The sequence below is a fragment of the Nelumbo nucifera genome, chromosome 1, assembly GCF_055504915.1.
Source record: "Nelumbo nucifera cultivar China Antique chromosome 1, China Antique-T2T, whole genome shotgun sequence".
NCBI classification, from domain to species: domain Eukaryota; kingdom Viridiplantae; phylum Streptophyta; class Magnoliopsida; order Proteales; family Nelumbonaceae; genus Nelumbo; species Nelumbo nucifera.
In genome coordinates this window covers 165,746,336-165,770,351 of record NC_142649.1, presented here as the reverse complement: position 1 = coordinate 165,770,351, position 24,016 = coordinate 165,746,336, and the positions used below count along the sequence as shown (strand labels likewise).

The window sequence follows — 24,016 nt, the reverse complement described above, 5'->3', positions numbered from 1 at the left end:
TCAAACTTTTTGCCCAATGTGCCACTCTCAAAGTTATTGTTTCAACCAACACTTACTTTTTTCTTTTTCTTCAAATATTCTTGCATTTTTTTCCTCCCAAATAATCCAAAGTAGTGCTGCTCTAATACATCTCCACAGGATTCTACCCCTCCTTTTAGTGCAACTAATTCCATTAGGACTAAACAAACCATCCAATCTATCAGGAGAAGACCACCTACAACAAAATTAAAAGAGAAGCAAACAAATTCCAAATAAAACTAACAAAAGGACATGATATTAGAAGGTGGAATGCAGTCTCACCATTCAACTTACACAAACCACACTACCTGTTTTAGACCAATCGAGCTCGTTTCTTAGAGTTCTCAATCCAAAAGGGGTGATACGAAAGAACAAACTGATCACAGGCCTCTTGTATCACTTCTCGATACTCATCTACACCAGTCCAACAATGTTTCTTGATGTTATAGTCAGGAGCAGTTTATTTTGGTCATATGGCAAGGAGCATGTCTTCGATGAATCTAGATAAACATGCAAAGAAAAACTTGACAAAGATCAAGTCAGTCTCAAATAAGCGTTGGTTATGAGGAAGAAAGAGGAAGAAAAGTGCTTTTGCAGTGAGATTAGCAAAATCTTATGCTTCTTTGCATTTTGTAAAGTACTTTTTTTTGGCTTGAAAGCATGTTTTATAGGACTACCTATCAAAAAGTTTCTCCTCTCGCCTTCCGTTCTGAAAAAGCAAGCCAAAGAACATACCATGCTTCTAATCCTACATATAGATCTGAAACAAAAACACAAAATAAACAAAATAAGGCCAGAATTTTTTATCTCATTATAGAACAGGTTTGATAATCCCCTGTACTGGGTCTGATGCCATCAAGCCAAGGATCCACTTGGTAAAATATAGATAAAGATGCAAACTAACACAAAGAATGTCCACGACTTGTAAGGTCCATGTCAACCAGATTTACTCTCACCTGTTCATATTCTTGAGTTCCAGTTTAGTCTTAAGAATCTGTCTAGGTTATCCACAACGGTTCCTAGTACACAATAGGCCAAAGTCAGGATACCCTTATAATGCCGAGTACTTTCTGTAATTATCAAATTGATTGCCGTTTGTTTATTTTCTTCTATTTTTGAACCTGCTTTTCCATTGTTGGACTGATCTGACAGTTTCAACAACTTGTTCATTGTTTGAGTTCATGCATGGAGTCAACCAATTTACTTGTTTCAATCAGTTATTCCATCCAGAACAATAATGGGCAATTAATTGGGCAAATAACAACCATAAAACACAATACATCATTACAACAACACTGAAAAATACACATACGAAAAAATATCAAAAAAAAAAAAAAAAAAACAGAAATGGCATCACCAAAACATGTCACTGAAAAAATACACAACATTCTAATATAAAAGGGATGTAATAACACAAAATCCATCTGTAGCACATTATACCCGAAAAGCGATATCATGTGTATCCCACAATAAATCACAAAACACAAATGTGAAATGCTACAATGCCATTAAGCAAGAAAAATCATATTTCTCCAGACATTACAGCTTCCAACCAACCCTTTCTGCGGTCTTCAGACATCTCAATAAAAGTCTCCCTCCACCCTTGTTCCTGGAACATCTTTGTTGCCTTCAGGTAGGTTCTCATGGGCAATCCTTCCATGTTTTCAAGAATCTTGATGCACTTTCCAATTGAGTACTTCTCAGCATGTTCAACGAGTGTATCTATCCTTCGGTTATATGCTTGGGCCATGAATTTAATGGCATCAGACATCTCAGTGTTTATTTTCTCCCTCTTTCCCCGACGAGAATGAGAATGCATATTTGACCTTTGATGGATGTCATCATCCAGATCACCTTCAACATCCTCGGACAGATTGGGAGTCAAATTTGCCTCAAATTGAGCAGAGGGTGGTGTATCAGAGTGAAGATCACCTTCACGTTGTTGTTCTAGGTCAGTATCTGCCAATATAAGATCTTGATTATTTTTGTCTGCAATATACTCTAATTTACTTGAATCACCATATATGATCCCTAACTTATCATACTCTGGACAGCCAGCTTTACGAAATCTCTTTGCATCAGGGTTATCCTACAAGTTAAATACAATATAGCATCAATTTCTATTTGTCTGAAAAGAGAAAGAAGGAAAAGAACAGACTAGGTGACAATATGAAATTCACCTTTATGTAGTTATCCCACACATCATCGGGAGCTGTAGGAGTCCTCAGAACTGGATCCCAATGGAAGCCAGGGGGTAAGGTTAGTAGCTTCTTAAAAACCCTATAACGTGTTCTCAACTGGTTGAACTTGTTTTTAAACTGCTTTAGGTCATATTTATTTCCTGTCCGGAAATAAAACTTCTGACGAATCTGCTTCCATGCTGGTTTTGAGAAAGTAGTTGTGTTCCTGTCTCCCCTTTTGACATGCTCCACCATTATGTCAATATACATGTTCTCTAGCTCAACTGTCCAATTTGCAGGGCTAGTCAAAGCATTATCAAAGGATGGAAGTCTGGTTCGACGAGTTGACATCTACACACATATATTAAGTCATTTAATGTGATGAATGCAAAATGAATTTAAGTGTAGAACATGTCATAGTTCACAAGTCAAATTGCTATGAAACCGTATTTGAAACAACCTGTCTCAGAATTATCCATGTTACCACGGCACCACAACAATTCAGTAGAAAGAATTAAGCTACATTTGGTAATGCTCCACTAGAATTTCTGGTGTCCCCAGGAGCAAAAAATTGTTGCCTTTTCTTTCTGGAATACTAGAAATGTTCCATTACAATGTTACCAAATGCCACCTTAGTAGCCACCTTCCTCCATTCCCTCTCTACCATAGAAAAGTAGGCAGAGCGTAGCTGCACCCAAACAGCAAATAACATGCTACAAGCCTAACAAAAAATTGAGGTTTAAATAGCTACTAATACAGACAGAATTACTCATTTATAAGCAGTACATAATGGGATGAAAGTCTAAGTAGTATCTATTAATAGAGGATCACGTTTTTGCTTAAAGTGCAGGCTATAATTGAGAAACAAATAGATACACAAAACAAAATCTGAGTCAGGTCAATAAGAGATTCAAAGAAAATAATTTGACAATAACAAACACATGTTGTGAAATAACCAGCATTAAAGTCCAAAGGTTGAATTTTGTCAATAATAAGGGAAAATCTATGACACCGGAAAGGCATGGTATCAGAAGAATTTTGACCAATCAAAACCCATCTGTTAATTTTGATAAATTCCACCTGATTGGTTAACACGTTTATGATACCGGTTGATTGGTCACAAAATTTTCAGATATCATGTCTTTCCGGAATCATAGTCGAACCCCAATAACAAACAAAGTTAGCCAAGCTAAGCACTTAAGCATCATCATCATGATAATTTAATAATTATAATAAACGATAACAATATTTAACAAATACAGGTAAGTAAGCAAAACCTACCAGAGAAACATATTAGTTGCAATAAAGAGATCGAAAAGAGGGTTCAATTTATAAAAGAAAGAAAGAAAGTTGAGTTCAGCCAAAGTATAAGTTTCTTTGTTCATGAATTGTCTAGGTCTTGGTTCTCCATTTCTCTGATTTCACACCATATTTCTCCCAATTGAATTGTATTGTCAGAATTTGTTAATAACCAAGAAGATGTTTTAGTCAGTTCAAAGTTGAGATAGACACTTCAGAATACTCTTAAAAAACAAGAAGCATTTGATCCTTAAGAATTATATTTTACAGTTTGCACACCAGCATTAGTGACATTGCTGATGGTGTATTTTGAGTCTCTACTTTATGTTATCATTTTTTTTTTTCATTCGAGAGCTAAAATCTATTAAACAAAAAAGTTTTAGATGGACTTCTTTGAAAATAATGAATGAATGACCACAGTGTTGAATACCCATTTCAATCATGCAGAATTAAGCTTTCCTATGAACCTTCTCCAATGATTCTATACTAGGTAGGTGGAGACATGATATGGTTATAGCCGTACTTCATTGATATCTTTGTGAACTCCCCACATCAAAGGTACTAGGTTCATTACCACCTACAGGTAGCTAAAATCCCATTTGATCGCAACAATATAACCCAGAAACTCAATGTATTGGACCATGATGGTCCAATGACCCATGCATCCTACTGACACCAATTACGGTTAAACAGGTCATTGACAGACCCACAGGTCAGATTAGCTGTGAACACGGACTGTGGAGGCATTGTTCTAGTTCTAGTTACAGTTCTAGTGAGCAAGGATGAGAAGATACATGAGGCACAGTTGCTTTCGAGTCTTAAAATGCAGTTTAGTGTTTAGAAATCAAACTCATAAGCATAACCTAAGACATCCGAATATTTTTCAAGTCAAAACTAACAAATGTAGCAACTGAAGCACAAACAAACATCAATGGAGCCCCATAACCAGAAGAGGGAGCGATTAACCGAAACGAAGATTAGGGACTTAGGGTTTCGTCCATGAGAGGAATAAATGATCATATCTGAAGATGCATGATCATAAGATTCATAACAATAAAAGTAGAAAAAAGGGCGACCAAATCAAAACCACCCTTGTATTGGGAGCACATTTAAAGACCTTGGACTTGTCATTGACGAACTGGAACTGGAAGCACAAACCATAACCGAACCAACCCACGCCCCCATGGCCATGGAAGCCCCATAACCTCGGTAAGGCACAAATCGTCCAGAAAAAGAAAATGTATAGGGTTTTGTCCATTGAAGTAATAAATCAACTAAAATAAATGGCATCCATGAGAGAGAAAGACAGGCAGGCAGAGAGAGAGAGAGAGAGATGGATACCTGGCCTGGGCCGCCTGGCCGCGTGGGTGCTGGCTGCTACCGTTTCTGCACCTGATTCCCACGCCAAGGACGGAAAGAAGTGCCGCAAAGCACCTTTTGATTGGAACCGTTAGATTGGAATCTTCTACGTTCTACCCATAGGCAACCTTCTCAATTTGCCGCGTAGACGGTGCGTGTACCAGAGCTCAGACTCTTCCTCAAGCAGTAACCAACCAACCATAGCGCCAGAGAAATCCTAAGAAGGAAAGCAGATAAAGCACTTTCCTCAACGTGGTGGTGGTGTGTAAGAAGGTGAGTGCCGTGAAATCCCTTGAAGAAAAGCAGATAAAAGCACTTCCTCAATCCTTATGAGTCCCGATTGTCGTACAAAACGTCGTTTGCTTTGTTGCAACCGATCAGAAGTCAGGATTTCACGTGTGCAGAACCATATACGTGCGAGATTATTTTTCTAGTTCAAAATAAATGAGTAAATTACAGAGGCCCCTCTAACATGGGGTCATTGTCAATGAAACCCCCCTGAACTCTTAGATCGGTCATCGGGACAAAGACCCCTAACCGTTAAGTCAGCTGATGAAAGACACTAAATTATTAAAATGCCCTATTTATAATTCAAGGCTTCAAGGGTATGAGAATGGGCAAATCCATTCTCCCTAATCTAAATCTATACTATTTAAAAAAGTGCGAATATGGTCTGATTTTATGGAATTTTTATTGAACATAAATTATACTTTAATCACTGAATCTCTTGGGAACAAATGTGTACTTTAACAAAAACATTTAATATTGTAATTTTCTGAAATTTTCATTGGACATAAGTTACCCCTTAGTCACTGAACTTCTTGGGGACATATGTATATTTAACAAAACATCATAATTAAGACATTTAATATTGTAATTTTCTAGAATTTTCATTGGACATAAATTACCACTTTATCACTGAATTTCTTGGGGACAAATATGTACTTTGACATAACACCATAATTAAGACATTTAATATTATAGTAGTCATTGTTGAACTATAAAAGTCATTTATGTGGATAGATGTTACCTCATCCACCCAATAAAAAAGAAACCTACCCTCACCTTCACGTATACAATTTGTAAATATAAATTTTCCTCCCATTTAAAGGGAACAAAATTTACAAACAAGAAAATTAATTATAAATATATTACATGAAATAATAATTAAAGGAACCAAATCTAAATCTCAAAGATTATATATTATTATAACATTTATTTTTTTTTTAGAAATTTCAATGAAACATGGCATCCCTTTTTCAATTTACTCTATTAATTGAAACAAAGGGGCTATTGAAAAGTAGTTCCAATCCAATGCAATTGGACTTCATGGCATCCCTTTTTAACTCTCATTCTATATTTTGATTTCTCATTAATAAATTATACTAATTAGTGAAAATGAAACCATCATTTAGTTCAAATGGCAAGTAATTAAATCATCCTATTAAATGGGTCAACACATGGTGTCATAGTTAAATAATAAAAAGATTAAAAACAAAAAAGTGAATAGCACATTTCTAATATTATATATTTATCATATTCAAAAATAAGTATGATAAATAAGAAGAATTAATTTACTAATGATCGGAATGAAATACAAAATTTAAAAATCACCCAAAAACAAACACAATTTTTCCTATTCAAGTGGTGGATATATGGTTTGACCTTTTGACCTTTTAGGTCAAATGGGTAAAATAAAACTTTTAAAAAGGATAAAAGCATAGAATAGAAAGTTAAACTAACTTGTAAAAAAAATATTTCTCAAAAAAATATGTATTTATCATGTAAAAAAAGTGTGTAAATAAAGTTATTTTTCTTAATGATGGAAATAGAATAGAAAGTTAAACCAAGTCATAAAGAAAACTATTTTCCACCTAAGTAGTGGAACGGTTCATAGGAGTCTACTTAGGCAAACCCAGCTCGAGTCTGGATTGACTTAAATGGTGGTTTAAGACAAGCTAGGCTTGGATTTCCGGTCCTTGGGTTGGGTGGGCCCAAAAGTTAGGCCTTTTCTATTTTTTGGGTTGGGTTTGAACCTAGGCCTTAGGTAGCTTGAGCAGTTGAGCCCAACTCAACTATATACAAATATAGACATATTTGCATATATACATATGTATATGCATACATAAACACATACATTTATGCCAAATTATAGTATAGGCTCATTTAGCAACATGAGCCCAGCCCCTAGCCCAAGCCCAACACAAGTGCATCAAATTTTAGTGTGATTAGGCATAGATTGGATAGATAGGGCTTAGGCTCAAGCCTTTAGACCCAATTCTTAAGGTTGGATATGGTTAAACTTAAATTAGGCCTAACTCGCTCAACTTGCTATGGATGCATATGAATTATTAACAACAAATTATCATATTTAATGAATTATTTAAATTATAATTATTGTTATTTTAATTGCTATAAATTACTGCAAAATTATTTTATAGTAATTAAAATAATAGTAACTATAATTTAATTATTATTGACAATTACTTAAATTGTTAAGTATACATATAATTAATAATTATGGTAATTATTATTGAAAAATATCATAATTTATGTAAATTTATGTTACTTAATTAGTTACCAAACTATTTGAAAAAAGTAATTTAATGAATTATTTAAGTAAAATATTAGTAATTAAAGTAACAATGGTTTGAGAGTAAAATACTATTAAATTAGTGAATTTACCATTATTTTGTTAAGTAAATTACTGAACTATTAAGTAAAGTATCAAGGTAATTAAAATAATTACCACATTTATTTACTTAATTAGGTAAAATAATTTCACGGTTACTAAAATAACAATATTTAAGCTCAACCAAGGCCCAACCCTTAGAATTGGACTTAAGGCCCAAGCTCAAGGTGAAGTCAAATTTGTCCAAGCCGAGCCTATCTCATCCTAAAATTTGATGCAGTTGGGTTGGGCTTGAACTTAAGCCACTAGGATTGGGTTTGTTGTGTGTGTGTGTGTGTGTCCATGCAAATAGTGTATCTATATGTGCATATGTATGTATATATGTATGTATATAGTTCGCTTGAGCTCGAGCTGGGATAAAGGGCTATGCCTATGCCAAACCATTAAATTAAGAATGCCCAAAAATTTAGTCTCACAATCAACCTAAGGACCAAAAATCCAAGCCCAACACGTGTAAATTTGTGGGTTGGGTCGATCCAAATTCAGACAGGGCTCGCTCAAGTTGCACCCCTAGATATTGGTCCTTTTTGAGTTTAGATTTGTACTACATATGGATCCATTAGTTTCATGCCAATTAATCCATATGTTATACAATAGTTGTAAGTGAATTTTTTAACAAGCTCGTGCTGTAAGTTACCTATTTAATTGGGTAACTTATTTATGTGGTTAAGCAATCCTAACTAACTTAATTAGGTAGCATAATTATTAATTGTCACTACTAATAAAACTTTAACCCATTTAAGTCGTAAAAATGAACTCAAATTTGTGAATAATAATAATAATAATAATAATAATAATAATTTATAGTAATTTGTATTAATTGAAAATCCAATTAAATTACTAATATTATATATAATTAAGTTATAATAGAATTAATTTTATAAATAAAATTAATAAAAAATAGTAACCATATAAAATTAATTTTGCTATGAGAAACTTATTAATTATTAAACTAAATTTTATTAATTCATATTCTATTTAAAATAATTACATTAATAAAAAATAAGTGTGATAAACGATGGTTATTTTTATTGATGTTGGATATAGAATATAAAATTTTAAACTGACCCCAAAAATGAAATAGTTTCTTGGGTGGTAGGTCAATAGTTTAACCTTTCAGGTCATATGTGTCAACCCTTGATTTATGATCTTATAATTAAATAAAAACTAAAAAATATAAAGAATATGAAAAATATAGAAACTTTGTAGAAAACATTTGGATACATCTCTACTATTTTATATTAATCATATTAAAAATTAAACATGATAAACAAAATTATTTTTAATAATGGAAACAAAATACAAAATTTAAAGCTAACCCACAAGTGAAATTGTTTTCCTATTTGGTGCAGATCAACAAGTCACTCTTTTAGGTCAAATGTGTCATAATTAAATAATAAAAATTAAAATAAGATAAAAACACAAAAATATATAAATTGTGTGAAAAACATTTGGGCATATTTTTTTATATTAATTAACCATGTTAAAGAAAAATAAGTGTGACAAAGAATAATTGATTTTATTGTTGATGGAAATAATTAAAATACAAATTTAAAACCAACCGAAAAGGGACCTATTTTACTATTTGGTGGTGAGTCAAGAATTTTAACTTTAACCCTTAACGTCATAATTAAATAATAAAAATTAAAAAATATAAAAACACACAAAAGTATAAAAAATACAAAATGATTTGTAGAAAACATTTGGACACATCTCTAATATCAGTATTTATCATATAAACCAAAAATAAGTATAACAAATAAGTAATTTTTATATACATAGAAATATAAAAAAAATGTATAAAATTTTAGAAACATATTATTTACTATCATCATCATAAAAAATTGCCATATGTAAAGCACGTGCACCCTTTCTAATCTATACAAACATACCATCGGAGAACCATTTGACATGAATTTGTACATCGTTGTTCACTGGAAGTTGTAAAAAACATTTGCATCTTTTATGCCATCATCTGAGAATAAGGTATTCTTAGCGCTGTCGCTGGAGAAGAACCTATGTACACATATGCCACACCAGCTATTTTAACCATGTGAAAACCAATATATTTAGGAATTGTTGAATTATTAAAGTGCAAGTGAAAGGGTAACATCATGAGAATAAATAAGAAAAGGGAAATTTTGGAATTTAAAAAAAGGCTTAAACAGCCAAATGAGAATCTGAGGGGATTTTATATAACAAGGTAAAAACTCAGGGAGTCTTTATTGCAAAAACAAGTACAAGGGGGTATTTATCACAAACACCATAATACAAGGGGTTTTTGTAATTTATTAAAAAATTCCAATTCCCTGTAAGGAACGTTCCTCATTAATCTTTGGCCTATAGTTGCCGTTCAAGGTCACACCAAAGATTTTTATTTCTTACCCTTGAGATGATCACAATTTCTTATCACATACACTCAGTCCCTCGAAATCATACCCATTTTTTACGATCATAGGCCATAGCGCCAATGTAGAGTGGAAAATCTGGAAAGTGGTGAAGGAGATGCGTCCATGGTAGGAGTTGGAATGCGAATGAGGAAACAAAAAGTTCTGAACGACAGAGGAAATGCAGAATAGGGTTGTTCATAAAATAGAATAAGCCGATCAAACCAATTAAATCGAACCGATTCAACTCGAAATTGTCAGTTTTAAAATGAAGTTGGTTGGTTCCAGTTTGATAAATATTAAAACCTGATGAATTGGTTTGAATGTGGTTTATGTCCCTGTAAAATGTAAATCGAATTGAAAGAACCGATATTTCCAAGAATATGTTGATATGTGATTGAGAAATCATTGACTTTTACCATTTCTTACTTTTCTATTTTCTTTTATCATTAAAAATGTCAAATCTCTCTCTTAGCCCTGCATAATGTCTGTACTAGCAAGTACCAACATCCTCCCTCCCTCCTTAGCGTCTCTCTTTATTTTGCTAGATTAACCAATGAAACCGATCCAAATGCAAAAAGAATATAAAATCGGTTTTATGTTATTATCAGTCAGTTTCGGTTGGCCTAATAATTAACCCGACAATGTCGGTTTAGTTACCACAGATAAGTAAAACTGAATTGAATCAACCCATGCATAGACTCAATTCCAAAGATGGATTTGTCATTTCAGGTAAAATTTTCGCTATTGATACTATCAACATGGGTGCAAAGCTTGGTGGCGGGATCAACCCAAGTGTGATGTAAGTCTAATAATAAAGTTATCAATAGGGGTGCAACTGGAGTGAATTGGGTTGGGTTGAAGGTCAACTCATATCCAACCCTAACAGTGCAAACCTTGGGTCCGAGCTTGACCCAACTCAAGTTTAACCCGACATAACTCAATTTGAGCTTGAGCCCGTGTTGGGTCAGGTCACGGAGTAAAGTTGATTAGACATGTATAAATTTCATTTTACAAATACACATATATAGGTGTAAAACAAGATGGTTTTAAATAAATATAACGTATGTGTGCAAATACTTATTCAGCTAAGCTTGAATTAGGTCAGACCCAAGATGGGTTACGCTAAGCTAGGATTAGATATGGGCTATTGGAGGCCTGAACCTAAGTCCAACCCAAATTTAGGTAAGACGTAGCTTATAGCCTGAAAATGCAAGCGCAACCCAAGCAAAAAACTCAGATTGGTTGAGTCGAACACGAGTTAGGGCCGCCGCCCAAGTAGCAGCCCTAGTAGTTATTGATGACACCTCCTAGTTGAATTGGGCCTGGATAGAGTCAGAAAAGATTGGACTTGGGCCCAACCTGCATCTTCGAAGCCAACCTGGAAGGCTGGAAGCACTATCAATAATAACAGATGGGTGAAAATAGCAAGCCCTTTCATAATAACCATATTCATTTCGAGTTCGGATTTCCTGCTCATGTTAATTGCAGTTATACATGGAGAACATCTCATCCTCTGCATAATATTATACAGGGGGAGATGTTCCCAATTCACGGGGATAGTGTGTTGTGGGTAAGGTTCTCGTGGAAGGAGATTCAGACTGACTCATTTCAACCCCTCATTGAAAACATACTCATTTCAACTCTTCCATAATAACCATAATAACAAGCCTAAGGGAGAGGCAAACCAAACAGCACGCACCTAGTGGCATTGAAACAAGCAATGGCTGATTGATTCAGAGGCCACAGCACATGAGGCATAGGTCACTCTCAACCACATTTCTGGGTCTAAGGTTCTTCCTAACAACAACGCGATCATGGAAAACTATCCAGTTTGAATTCCGTTTTAAATATATATAGCTTTTGCCAAATGATAGATTGATTTCGTGGATAGGATTCCGACTTTATTATGAATCCAACACAGTCTATTGTCGTGACTCATGACTCGAAGAAGGGAGAAAGATGGAATTCTGTTTCCTATCCCAGTTGGAAACCAATATTGTCTAATGGTATCAACCTTCCATGTTCTGTTGCTCGACTCAATGACCTCACTTACCTGCTGTATAGCTACAGCCTATAGGGCACCCCTCAGGTTTATGGTACAGTTGCTCCTTGATCCCGGGATCTTGTCAGACATTGATGTTTTCCCCATTCCCCACCTAAAGGAAGCTACCATTCAGTATGAGCTCCCAAGAGGCCCAATTAGGCTTGTTGGCTTGAAGCAGACTTCACCCAGGATATCTGCACCTGCAATTGTGGATTGGATACTCTTTTTAATTAAGGGCATGTTACAAGTATTCCTAATTTCACCCCAGGAATTATCTGATATGGAAATATCTTTTCAAATTATGTCAAAACATTTAATGTGAATGTTCCTTCACCAATCTATGGCTACATGTTCTACTAATAAGGTTGAGGCAAACTTCATTTAAACTATGATCCAGGATGTATTTGAAACTGTACTATGGAAACCAATAAAACACATCAGTGTCTACTGGAGAAGTTACCAATGCTGACCCAAGTATTTACTTATCTGAACATTCTTCTTTAATTTCCATATTTATCTTCAAACTGCTCTTTTCTTACTAGGAACCCTTTGGTTGCTGAATGTTTTGAGGCATGCAATGGAGACGTGCTGCGAAGCCCAGCATTCAGAGGAATCCGAATGGTTGGGAGTTGGGACGTGGAATATATGGTGGATTTTTATATTCAATTAATGTTACAAGAAATGAAACCTGATGTAGGATAAGAGGATGAGAGGAGGATATGGATCACCCAGGTTCCCTCTAGCTCTGAGTCCGGATTTCCTCTACTTGGTTATGTGTGTGCTGTGGTGCACTCCGAATTACATTGAAATATGTCAGATTTCGCATGGTATCCTACATCACATGTGCGAGTTATTTAATGGGATCGTTTGCATTTTTTTAATATCTCAAATTTTTCAAATTAAAAATTTAAAAGAAAAAATAAAAATAAATACTTTGACTGCCCAGCTTGACAGACAGTAAAAAATATAGAGAAAACTGTTCAGACCAAGCCCTTCCATGGAGAAGATGCCATTAACAAACAATTGCAGGGGACAAAATTCTGGTGTTGAATTGTTTATACTGAAGTGCTAGCATAGCTCCTCCATGGTAAACTTGCTTTCTCCAAGTCAATGTTCTGTGCTTCTTATTCTGCAAATGAGAACTGAAGCAACAAGCCGGCAAATCTTGTTGTTTTGATGACTTTATAGTGTATACTCTATCCAATTGATTGAGGTAAAGATTCAGAAATCTTCAAGTTGAGATAACTTCAAAAGCAAAATTAGTAGGCGTTAATTACTCTGTAACATGCTTCCTAATTTGTGAAGTCTCCATTGTCTTTGTGTTTATGATTTTTTTCTCAATACCATCATTAGAAAATAAAGTTGGCATTTTATAAATTTGACTTTAAAAGGGAGTCATTACCGAATCCAGTTCATAATGGGTTGCAAGTGTTTTGAAAAAAGCAGAGTACTCGAGTGAATAAGAAACGATGGGCACCTGAAACAATTTCTTGCAAATGACTTCCACCCTTATTTGGTCTGCAATCGTTTATTAATGCATCGGCACCAGGTTAGAGCTGGTTTGGTTTGCAACAGTTTTCTTTGTTTTCGTTTTTCAATACTCATCAGTCAAGATTTCATATGCTTCACTAATCCCTTGATAGTTTTCAATAGCAATGTCTTCATCTGTGGAAGATCGGCATTCATGGAGTGATAGATTTGTGCCCATTGACAATAAACTTTTCTATTTTCTTCATCCCATGTTTCATGAGATATGTAGAGTATATCTCTCTATTTGGAGTTCTGATTTTTCCTTCATTATAAAAACTAATAGAGGCAAATGGGCCTTTTAAATGGCTCGCATATTTGAGTTGGAGTGGTGCTATCCAAATTCTAACTGTCCCAATTTGATTGGGAGTGCACTCTTGCACACACAAAACCAGGTGCAAGAAATCCTTACTCTCCTCTAGGTCCAGGGGGTGGCATTCATGGTATTATCAGTTGCATTAGGCAAGTCCTTAAACGACTGATCACTTATTCATTCATTGCTGTATTTCTTTATCTTTTTGTTCTCTGCGTATTAAATTTCTAAGTAGCATAAATCAGCTTCTATTAAAAAACTCAAAACAAAACTTGTAATTTTCCAATGTGGGACAAGTTCAAAATTAACTTTTGTAAGAGAAAAGTTATTTTCCAAAATAAATGTATAGGTGTAATTTCTCATGTAATTGATCAATCAAATCCATTAAATTTAATCTCTAATAAGATTGAAATCCAACAGAAATAACAAAATACTTATTATGAATATGAACCCAACTTCAACCACTAACAAAGTGACAACCAGTGAGCAAGTTGCCATGACCTAAATTGTCTCGTGGTGAGGGATGAATTGGCTGTAACTATCGATTTTTTGGCCACTCTTCCTTGAAACTTATCAATTACGTGGGCCTGTATTACAGGATATATATCCTCCAAACTGCTGGATCATGGGTCAAGGCCTCGTGGGTGCCTTTCACATTACACCCTTTCGTTTCGTATCCTGATTGGGCCTTCCACAGCTTGTGGAACACATTAAAGAACAATATATTGGCAATATCCAATAAGATGTTGATCTATCGTTGTTTTTCTCATTGTGAAATCCATTAAAACTCCAACGCATAATACAAACTGAAACTCAGTGAACAGTCTTGCACCAATCTAATTCCTGAGCTTCATTATCACCACCTATTGACTGAAACATCTGTTAAAACATCATTTGTAGGTTTGTATCATTTATATTACCTGAAAGGTTTTGGATTGATGAATATAAATTGGTGAGAGAAATTTATTGTCACCATCAGATGTAAGAATCACTTCATCAGTTAGATGAAACAAGAAACATCAATTCAATGTTTTTTATGAACAGCCTCCAGTACATACATTTTTAAGGCGTGTCTGTTTCAATTCTGTTTAGCCTTAAATAATAGTTGTATGTCAATTTGTACTGATCGACTGAAAACATTTTTAAATAGGAATAACAATATACCAAACACAACCTTAAACATGTTGAATTAATATTTCTTATTTTCTTTTTTCTGCTGATTTTAATTCTCATTTACATTAATTTTATCTGAACCAAACAGATGGATCATTTCGATTTCAATTCCAATTCCAAACCAAACGGACCTCAATTCCAATTCCAAGTCCGAATCTGACCACAAATCAAAGGAGAAAACATCTCCTGTTACGGTGGTCACATGCAACATCTATTGAATACAATATACCAGCGTTTGAAATAAAAAAAATAAAAAAAAAATCAGTTGATCTGATGTCTGGTGTGTTCGTATTGTATTGAAGAGTCGCAAGGGAGTGATGGCATTAGGGGCACAGTAGACGTGAACTCCTGCCAAGGTTTTAAAACTGACCCGGAGAGTGAACCGGTCAGGGTCCAGTTCTTGGGTCGAACGATTGGCTTGTTTTGACTAAAAAAAAATTAAAAATGGTTAAAACCATTGAACGGTTCAAATGGTTCATCCACCCAGGTCAATGGTTTACTGATCAAATCAATGTTTTTTTTTTTTTTTTTGTAAATATCCAGTTTTGGGAAAAAATGGAACCGATCACCTAACCAATTCCCGGTTTTTCTAGTCCAACCATCTGATCCAGTCCGATTTTAAAAATCATGCTCACTGCACAGGTATTGCATTAATTTTCTCTCTCTTCTTATCATAATTAAACGAGAATCAACAAACGCCCTCTAAATCTAAATGCGGATGTGGCAAGTTGTATCTCCTAGTCTCTCCTAGGTAACCCCTGCTCTTGTATTATATTTTTATTATGCATGCCTCGTATTATTAAGAAGGAAGTCTACAACTCTTTTGCTAGTGGTTGAAGACTAATTTCAAATCCAAGGATGCTTCCCTTGGTTGTAAAATAAATATATCACCATATGATCACAAGAACAAAGGCCAAATGCCACTCTATTAATTAATAATATACTAGTGAAATATATACAACTACAACTAGCTAGCTTGAAGTCTAGAACCTAGTTATAGCCATTGTGCAATTGGTTTATAGAGAGACCATATTTGATCCATCAATAATTAGCATTCTGTCAATTCTCGTTATTTGTTTTTTAGCTCTTTATTGGTTAAGTCATTCCTTTCTTTCTTGTGGAAATAGTAAACAAGTAGGAATAAATATCAAGAGCTTCTTTTTAGAGCTGATGGATCATCATCGATGGAAAAGATGGTGCAGAGAAGTATGTAAATTTGTGTCAACGTATGAGCCATCAAAAGATTAGATTGGTGCATGTTTTCTTTTTATTTTTTTCTGATAGAGATACAAAGTTTGGCATTCTTGAATGGACAAGAAAACTGATTTTTTTTTTGGTAATGCGGTGTGGCTCCCACAGGCCATAGGGGCGAGATGCTATATACCAGCTGGTGGGGTTAGTGTATCAGGGATAGATGGGCCATTGGCTTACACAAACCACAATATACGGCCGGGTTTGATTTTAAATTTGTCCATCCCAACTGGCCACCTACACTACAATCTCTTTCGCAACTTGATATGTATTCAGGAAAGTGGTTTCTTACCAGTAGAATAAGAATAAATATGCATATACTAATCTATGTCTTTCTATTGACCAAAGTGATTCTACACCAATAATTCAAGTTATTTAGGTACTGTTTGGTATATTTTTTTTGAAAGATCTTCTTATAAATCTGACAGTCAAAAAATGATGCGAGATTTTATATTAAGATCTTAACAGCTTAAAGACTATTTTGTTAAGGTGCATCTTCCCGTGCAAAGATACGATGAAAAAAGTCAAAAAATTTCATTTGGAGTTTCTTGAAAATAGCCTAAAATGGATTTCACACATCTTTTTGAGACGCCATCTTTTGGTGACTAGAAAGACACCAAACAGGGCTTCCAGGCTTCTAAACATCTGACAACCCACACAAAAAGATGCAACGGGGCCTTATATTTTCTTTCCTATTCCTCCAGTAACGAATATCATGCCTTCACAGATAGTCATCAGATATGATCTGACTCATCATCTTGAACCAAACAGCCAGATTGACACCCTTATTTTAATACTGAAACATTCAATTGGACAATTATATTAGTATCTTAGTCCAATTATACTATAAACCCATTTCCATCTACAAACGGTGCTGGAAGCAACGTCCTCTTATTTGGTACCGTTTTCTCAGAAAAAATGTTGCTCCAGACCACGTCTTGGAAATCGGGAAAGTGTGGTCTGAAGCAATGTCAAATTTGATGTTTTATGGGAAAAAGGTGCAGTGTTGCCAACAATGTAATGACATGGCATCAATGTGACATCATCTTGGATGTTGTATAATAAGATCAATATTGGAAACGTTATTGCCAGCATTGATACCAAACAAAACCAATGCTATTCCTATATAACAATACCGATTCCAAACAAAAAAACAGAAAAAAATAGTGCTTACAACTCCACATATCCATTACTATTTTTTTTTTTCAAAAAACAGTGTAATATTTCCGGCACCATGCCAAACACCTACTAAAAAAACCCTAACTGTCCTCGTCTTAAACTGCCTAAATCTGAGCAAAGCAAAAGATTCATTGGATGTGGTCTCTTATTGCATTAAAAGCGCGTACCTCAGAAATCAGAATACCCACAAATGGTACTGTAGATAAGAATATTCTAATGCTGTCTTTTCATAGCTCGAAATACAGTACTCATGTTGAAAGATGGCCAGGATGTTTACGCCAAAAAACACATGGAGTGTTTTCCGATATGGACTGTGTATAATTAATAGTGGCATTTTGGTTGCATAGTAGTAATGGCGAATATAAAAGAGAAAAACAAAAAAAGTAGGAGCAAGTAGTTAGGGCTTCTTTCAAATCACTGGACCACAATATAGTATGTTTTTCAAACCATAGAATAGAAGTTCTAGCGTTCTACTGTCCTGCAAAGGATGCATATTGTGCTCTGATGGCTTTCAAAGTATAAAGATTTGAAACGTGTTATTAAAATTTTGCAATGTATCAATTGGTATTAGTTGATATGTATCATGTCGGCAAGTCATTGATACGTTATTTTAAAAGTTTTTATTTTAATTAATGTTAAATTAATAACATTATTTTCACCCTTTTTAAAATTTTGAAAAAAAAAATAAAAGAAAAAGAGTAAGGTTTAGAAAATACCAATACACCCCTTCCAGTATATCAGAGTGTATCAATATTTTAAAGCTTGTATTGATATAAGGAGGTCTTACACCCAAAACCATATCCAAACCTATTAAATATATGGATATGGCACAAAGTCTTATTTATGCCCTAGAATTGAAGTTGGATCTACATATTACTAATGTGAGTACAGATCTCCTCCCAACAAAAAACCATTCCAACACGTTTCAGCTTGATTTAAGTCTGCACATATCATATATGGTGAGTGGTTCTCAGTCTTGAATTGGGATATGCTCCTGACAGAGTACTTCTTGTACCAACGTCACAGACACATGTCATATTGGAAGTGTTGGTGAACAGTTTTTGTTGGGAGGAGATCCCAACTCTCCGAATGTGTGAGTAACTGACTGTAGTATCCTGTGAATACATGTGAGTCGTGTCTTCAAAGGTAGCAGATCCAAGCTTCAAGAATTGATTTTAATTAATAATGACAAACAAAGTTTTAATTGTTTTGTCGCCACTTCATTGGATAAGCATCCTGTCACTACTTTTTCTTATCTTTCAGTAATACCTTTCATTCAAATCAAATGAAACACTGTTGTTGTTAATGACAGATAAAACGAATTGAAGATTTTATGGCTTGAGGTCGAATAGACAAAAATAAGAATTTTAAAGATTATGAAAATTCTGAGTCGTAATCCAAATCTAAGAAAAAAAAATATTAAATGTCATTATTGTCATAAATTGGAGTACATTAAGAAAAATTATCAAAAATTTAACGAAAATTATAAAAAAAACCCTAACATAATTAATGTGGTTGAAGAAATTTTGATTTATGATAGATTACTAATTATTATAAAAGCTTTTACTAAGTCTATGTTTGGATAATCTTCTGCTTTTGACCTTCGGGTTGTGGTAATTAAACAAAAAAGTGACAAAGATTAATGTTTTAAGCATTAGGTAAAGTCAAGACACAAAACCTCAAATTGGAGCTTTGTGATTTGGGGTTTTAAAAACTCAAATCCTAAAGCCTATTCAAACTCAGGTTAATTTCAACGACAAGTGAATTCTCGGTTTAAATTCTTATCATGTATTTGCCAACATAGACTAACTTTCTAATGTTGTTGTTATTAATAAGCATTAGGCATGCTCTTAATTTGAAAAAGCATTTAATTTCTTTGGAACCTTAGAAAACAAAAGGGTGATGCACTTAATGTTATTCCCCCCCCCCCCCCAAAAAAAAAAGCACTTAAAGTTATGTCTGAAAAAAGAAAATTAATATAGGTTGCCTTAGAATCTATTTACAAGTGAAACATTCACAAAAAAAAAAAATGCATGAAATTTAATTTCTAATTCTTATGTGACATAGTTAGAGGTGAGCAAGAAGAACTGAAAAACAGACCAAAACCGAACTGAAACCGAACCCAAAATCTGGTTAACCGAATCAGTCAGTTCAGTATTTTCAAAAAACTGAAGGTACTGGTTCGGTTTTGGTTAATCAATATAAAAAACTGGTGGTTAATCGAACCGACCAATATACATATATTTCTATATATTTTATGTATATTATATATATATATATTTTTATTTTCTATTTATTATAAATTAATAAATATGTATTATATATAAATATACATATATATTTATAATATATAATATATAATTTATTATTTAAAATATAACATTTTATATATTTTTTTCATTTTTATTATATATTTATATATTTTTATAATATATTATAAATATAAAAAACCAAAAAAGTGACGAACCAAATTGATAATTAACCAATTCAATCAACCGATTAACCAATAAACTTCAGTTTGGTTTCAATTACCGATTTTCTAAAATCCAGTAATACCAGTTCAGTTTAAAAAATAGACCCGCGCCTAAGCATCCCTAGACACAGTTATAGGGTGAACATAATAGCCATGTCAATGAGTAGATTTTGGTAAAGGGTGCAAACATGATTTCATGTTTATCATCAAATAAGATTTAATTCATGTTAATAATCAAATAAGAAATAAGAAATGCCTTTTCATAGGTATAAAATATTCAACTTTAGTGATCGTATGTTGTTGGATTTGGGAACTCTTAATTTATTGATTTATAATAAAAAAGACTAGCCGCTCATTTAGGAAGGTGCCAACCTAACTTAAACTTGCATTAAGCATAGTTTATCAGTTTACCCTTTGAATAGCGTTGAAGAAGATGATTGAACAAGCTAGGTAACCTGTGAATAAATCATCACATACGACCAAGTGTTAGATTGCTGTTTATTCACAATTTGGACAAACTATTGTAAGTTGAATTTATTTTAGCTATACCATCCAGTTAACCTAGGCAGGCTTTCCTTGTTAAGTGCGAGTGGGTCCTATATGTATCTTGTCACTAACCTACTAGCTAGGGTTTAGCATATAACTAGCACCTGGTACCCATGGGGTCTAATGTTGCATCACCAACAGACACACAACCACCCAAAAGAAAAACAAAAAGAAAAAAAATGTAGTTAACCTAAGGCATGACATAGGAGTAGTAAGGGTGCATATTGAGTTAAAGTCAACCTTAACCCAATCTGAAATTTTCTGGTTGGGTTCGGCTAGACTAAGGGTTTTGATTATTGGTTCAGTTTTAGTATTATTATATATAAAATGGCAGAATAATGGGAGTTGAGATTTTCTGCTAATAAAACACGTTCCAACTTCCAACCCTCTATCAACTTGATCTCATGAAACCTGCCATGTATGAAATGCACGGTGTAAAGATCATATTAGTAGAGGGTTAAAACATGTTTTATTGGCATCGTGTTTTAAAAAAAACAACGTTAGTCTTCAAATTAAAAATTGTTGTCATTATACATAGACATACATACATACAAATATGAAGTTAGGTTTGTCAAGCTCTCAATCCTAACCCAATCGAATTCAACCCAAAATTAAATCTGGTTAATATTTTTCTACTCTAACCCTAACTCAAACTTGAATTCAATTCAATCGAAAGTAAATACTTTTCTACCCTAACCCTAACTCAAACTTGAATTCAACCCAACCCAACTTTTCATGTTGAGTTTGGATTAACATGACCACATGGGACTAATCAAAACATGGCCACCTTTTTTGCCAAATGCAACCTAGGCTAAGCTCATTGGAGGGTGGCCAGAGTCAACTTGTTTGAGCCCTTCTCAAAAAAGGAAAAACAAATAAACAACAAGAACTGATGAGTCATATTTTCATTATGTCTCGCAATTTCAGTTGTGACCTCTAACTTCAGCCATTGTTAGGTTGCCTTACTCTTGCTTTTGGTTTAAGATATCCACCTATTCTTAATTGTATAATTATATTGCAAGTAAAGATGGTTGCAAGTTGCAACCTCTTACTATTGCTTACGAAAAGAGAAATAAAGATACGGAAATCCAAAAGTTGATCAGTAGTGGTTCATGGCCCAGTCAAAGATATTTAGCTTAGTGCCCTTACTAAATATATATACCACCATAATCTTTACAACCTAAAAGACGAAGGCCAATATACAATTACAACCTCAAGTAAACTTTTGGGGTTTCAAGAAAATAAGAAATTACAATCTACTACCTACCACACTTATTTAATATATACTATAATCATTGCTCAATAGTTTTAAGAGTGCAACCAATACACGACCAGCCATAACAGTTTGTTTATTGATAATCACTTATTATATTTTGAGCTCCAACCTCTTTTCATTGTTTTAAGCCTCTAAGTTCTTATATTCAAGGATTAAAATATCAATATATTTGTCGATACATTTAAATATGATTTAAATGAGACAAGACATGGAGTTTAAATGTTAAATCAGTTTTAAAATTAATATTTTTTAGGTCTTTCTTCTCTTCTGAGCTTGCGTTGCAATGGCCCACACGCCACATCAAACCACTACACTGGCTCGATTGGACCAATGATAATAATTTAATGTACCTTGTCAATAATTCCATGGAAATCTAATGCTATCTTGTAATTGGTTCATTTCGCTATCAGTATCTCTTAATCGTTCATTTGTGGTCCCACGTGGAGCAGCATGCTTGAGATGACGGGAAAATATCATCATTACACAGACGATCGTCTAGTAATGGAATGGCATATTTTTATATTTGCCCACTACACAATCTGTGCATATATCCGACCAGGGTAGAAATATGTGCAGAGCAAAATTTATTATACCACCATTAAGTAAATAAGTGAACCAGTGATTAAAGTGAAATATTAAATTTTTACATTTTTAATGTTGTTGAGGTGTTTCATGCGATTATTAAAAAATATTAAAAAATATGAATTAATGAAAATGTAAATAATTAAACATGTAATGTATTTAACTTGATTGATTAATTTTTGTTTTATTTTACAATTTATGCATTATAATTGGATTCATAATTCATATGTTCAATGTGAATACAAATATGTATGGTTAATGAAATTGCAAACTTGGTTTAATCTTGTATTTTTACCAAAGGCTTGGTTGTGATGAATATAAACACCAATTCCAAAACTAGAATAATCTAGCTTTTTTACTTGAAAAAAAAATCTATGATGTCGGAAAGATATGATATTGAAATGACTTCGATGATAAAAACCCACCTAATTTGTTACCACTTTTATGGCGCCGATTGATTGGTTATAAGTTTTCCAGGTATCATGTATTTCCAGCATTATTGTTGAACCTTCTTTACATTGGGAACACACACTTTTATATTGACCAAGTTTGAATCTGAATTTTGCTTCAATTTTAAAAACAAATATTTTTTTTTAAAAAAAGAAAAAGACAAATTTAATATCACTTTCAACATAGAAACTCAAAATTTTATTTTTATAGGATGTCAAATGCAAAAACTGAACCAAAGTGCAAATTCATTTCATTCAACATTTTGGAGTTTGGAGAGAAGGAAGAGAGTTGAATTATAGAAGAGTTGAGGGGTCCATCACCCGTCCAGGGATTGGGGAGGGTGCTATTCTAGTGTGAAGGTTGGCGTTAGTCATGTAGTGGAGGGTGATGGTTGATGTTTTTTTTCGAGGCTGAAGCACGCGTGGCTTGCTTCATTTCTAGTAGGGGCCAGGTCAAATAGATACCGAGTCTTCTGAGTGACACGTGGCTCAATGTTGGCCGTCAACTTCAAAACGAAAGTGGCACAAAACTAGCAACTTCGCCTCGTTTTCTAGTAGTAGGGCCCAGTCAATGAGATACCGAGTCTTCCAAGTAACACGTGGCACAACGCAGGCCGTCAACACAAAACAAACGTTCACAAACAAGACAACTTAACTGAATCGCCTAGGTTTTTACGCCCATTATCAACCTAGTAACTTATTCGCGTAGATGGTGAAATGTATTAAATTACAAAACTATTCCTCCAAATTATTCAAAACATTTTGTCCTATCTTGCAATATCGTATCCAATCAGACCCTTCAGATGAAATTTGTAATATAAAACAGTCCTAAAATAAGTTTCTATTTTTGGGAGGAATTGAGATCTGCTCTTCATCGAGCGTCTCGCACCAACTTTACAGCTACATTCCACCATTTAAAACATTTTAAATTCTTTGGGAGGTGTTTCGTGAAAAATAATTTATAAATACGAAAGATGTTCTCAATATATAATAAGATGTGCGTGTGAGGCGCTCTATATATAAGGAACAGATCCGGTCTAGGTTGGGAGAGGTGAGACGCATGCTGATGCTGGCAGTGGCTGACTGCCTCCATATCGACAATTGTCCACTGTCAGTTAAACCAGTCAACTCTCTGGACCAAAATTTGTAATATCATAAAATTCCAAGGACATATAAGCAATTTATCGTGACTTGTACAAAATATATGGCGGCTTCGTGGTTACGGTTTCCAAGAAGGAAAGATCGAATAAAGACAGATTCAACAA

The 24,016-nt window shown here is 34.0% G+C and overlaps 1 protein-coding gene across 5 annotated transcripts; it reads right to left on the bottom strand.

The window, feature by feature from the left end:
* Window positions 1-1,366: 1,366 nt before the first annotated feature.
* On the bottom strand, window positions 1,367-5,147 carry LOC104613271 (L10-interacting MYB domain-containing protein-like). Of its 5 annotated transcripts, none has more exons than XM_088895099.1 (4): window positions 4,839-5,147; window positions 2,659-2,919; window positions 2,199-2,549; window positions 1,367-2,107 (listed from the first exon to the last, which is right to left on the bottom strand). In XM_088895099.1, the coding sequence occupies exons 3-4, from the start codon at window positions 2,547-2,549 to the stop codon at window positions 1,541-1,543; spliced, it is 918 nt and encodes a 305-aa protein (XP_088751225.1). In that variant the 5' UTR covers window positions 2,659-2,919; window positions 4,839-5,147; the 3' UTR covers window positions 1,367-1,540. The 5 variants fall into 5 exon arrangements, with proteins under 5 accessions (XP_088751225.1, XP_088751226.1, XP_088751227.1 ...); XM_088895100.1 differs by having other exon boundaries at window positions 2,659-2,886; XM_088895101.1 differs by lacking the exon at window positions 4,839-5,147 and adding an exon at window positions 4,615-4,748 and having other exon boundaries at window positions 2,659-2,886.
* Between the last annotated feature and the right edge of the window lie 18,869 nt (window positions 5,148-24,016).

Bases quoted from the DNA above. Each gene is read 5' to 3' on its own strand.
- LOC104613271 (XM_010281013.3), bottom strand. From the start codon at position 4,755: ATGGACAAAACCCTATACATTTTCTTTTTCTGGACGATTTGTGCCTTA. The intron at 2,550-4,614 runs GTCTTTAAATGT...ATATGTGTGTAG, and splicing joins TCGTCAATGACAAGTCCAAG to ATGTCAACTCGTCGAACCAG. The intron at 2,108-2,198 runs GTGAATTTCATA...TTTAACTTGTAG, and splicing joins TGTGGGATAACTACATAAAG to GATAACCCTGATGCAAAGAG.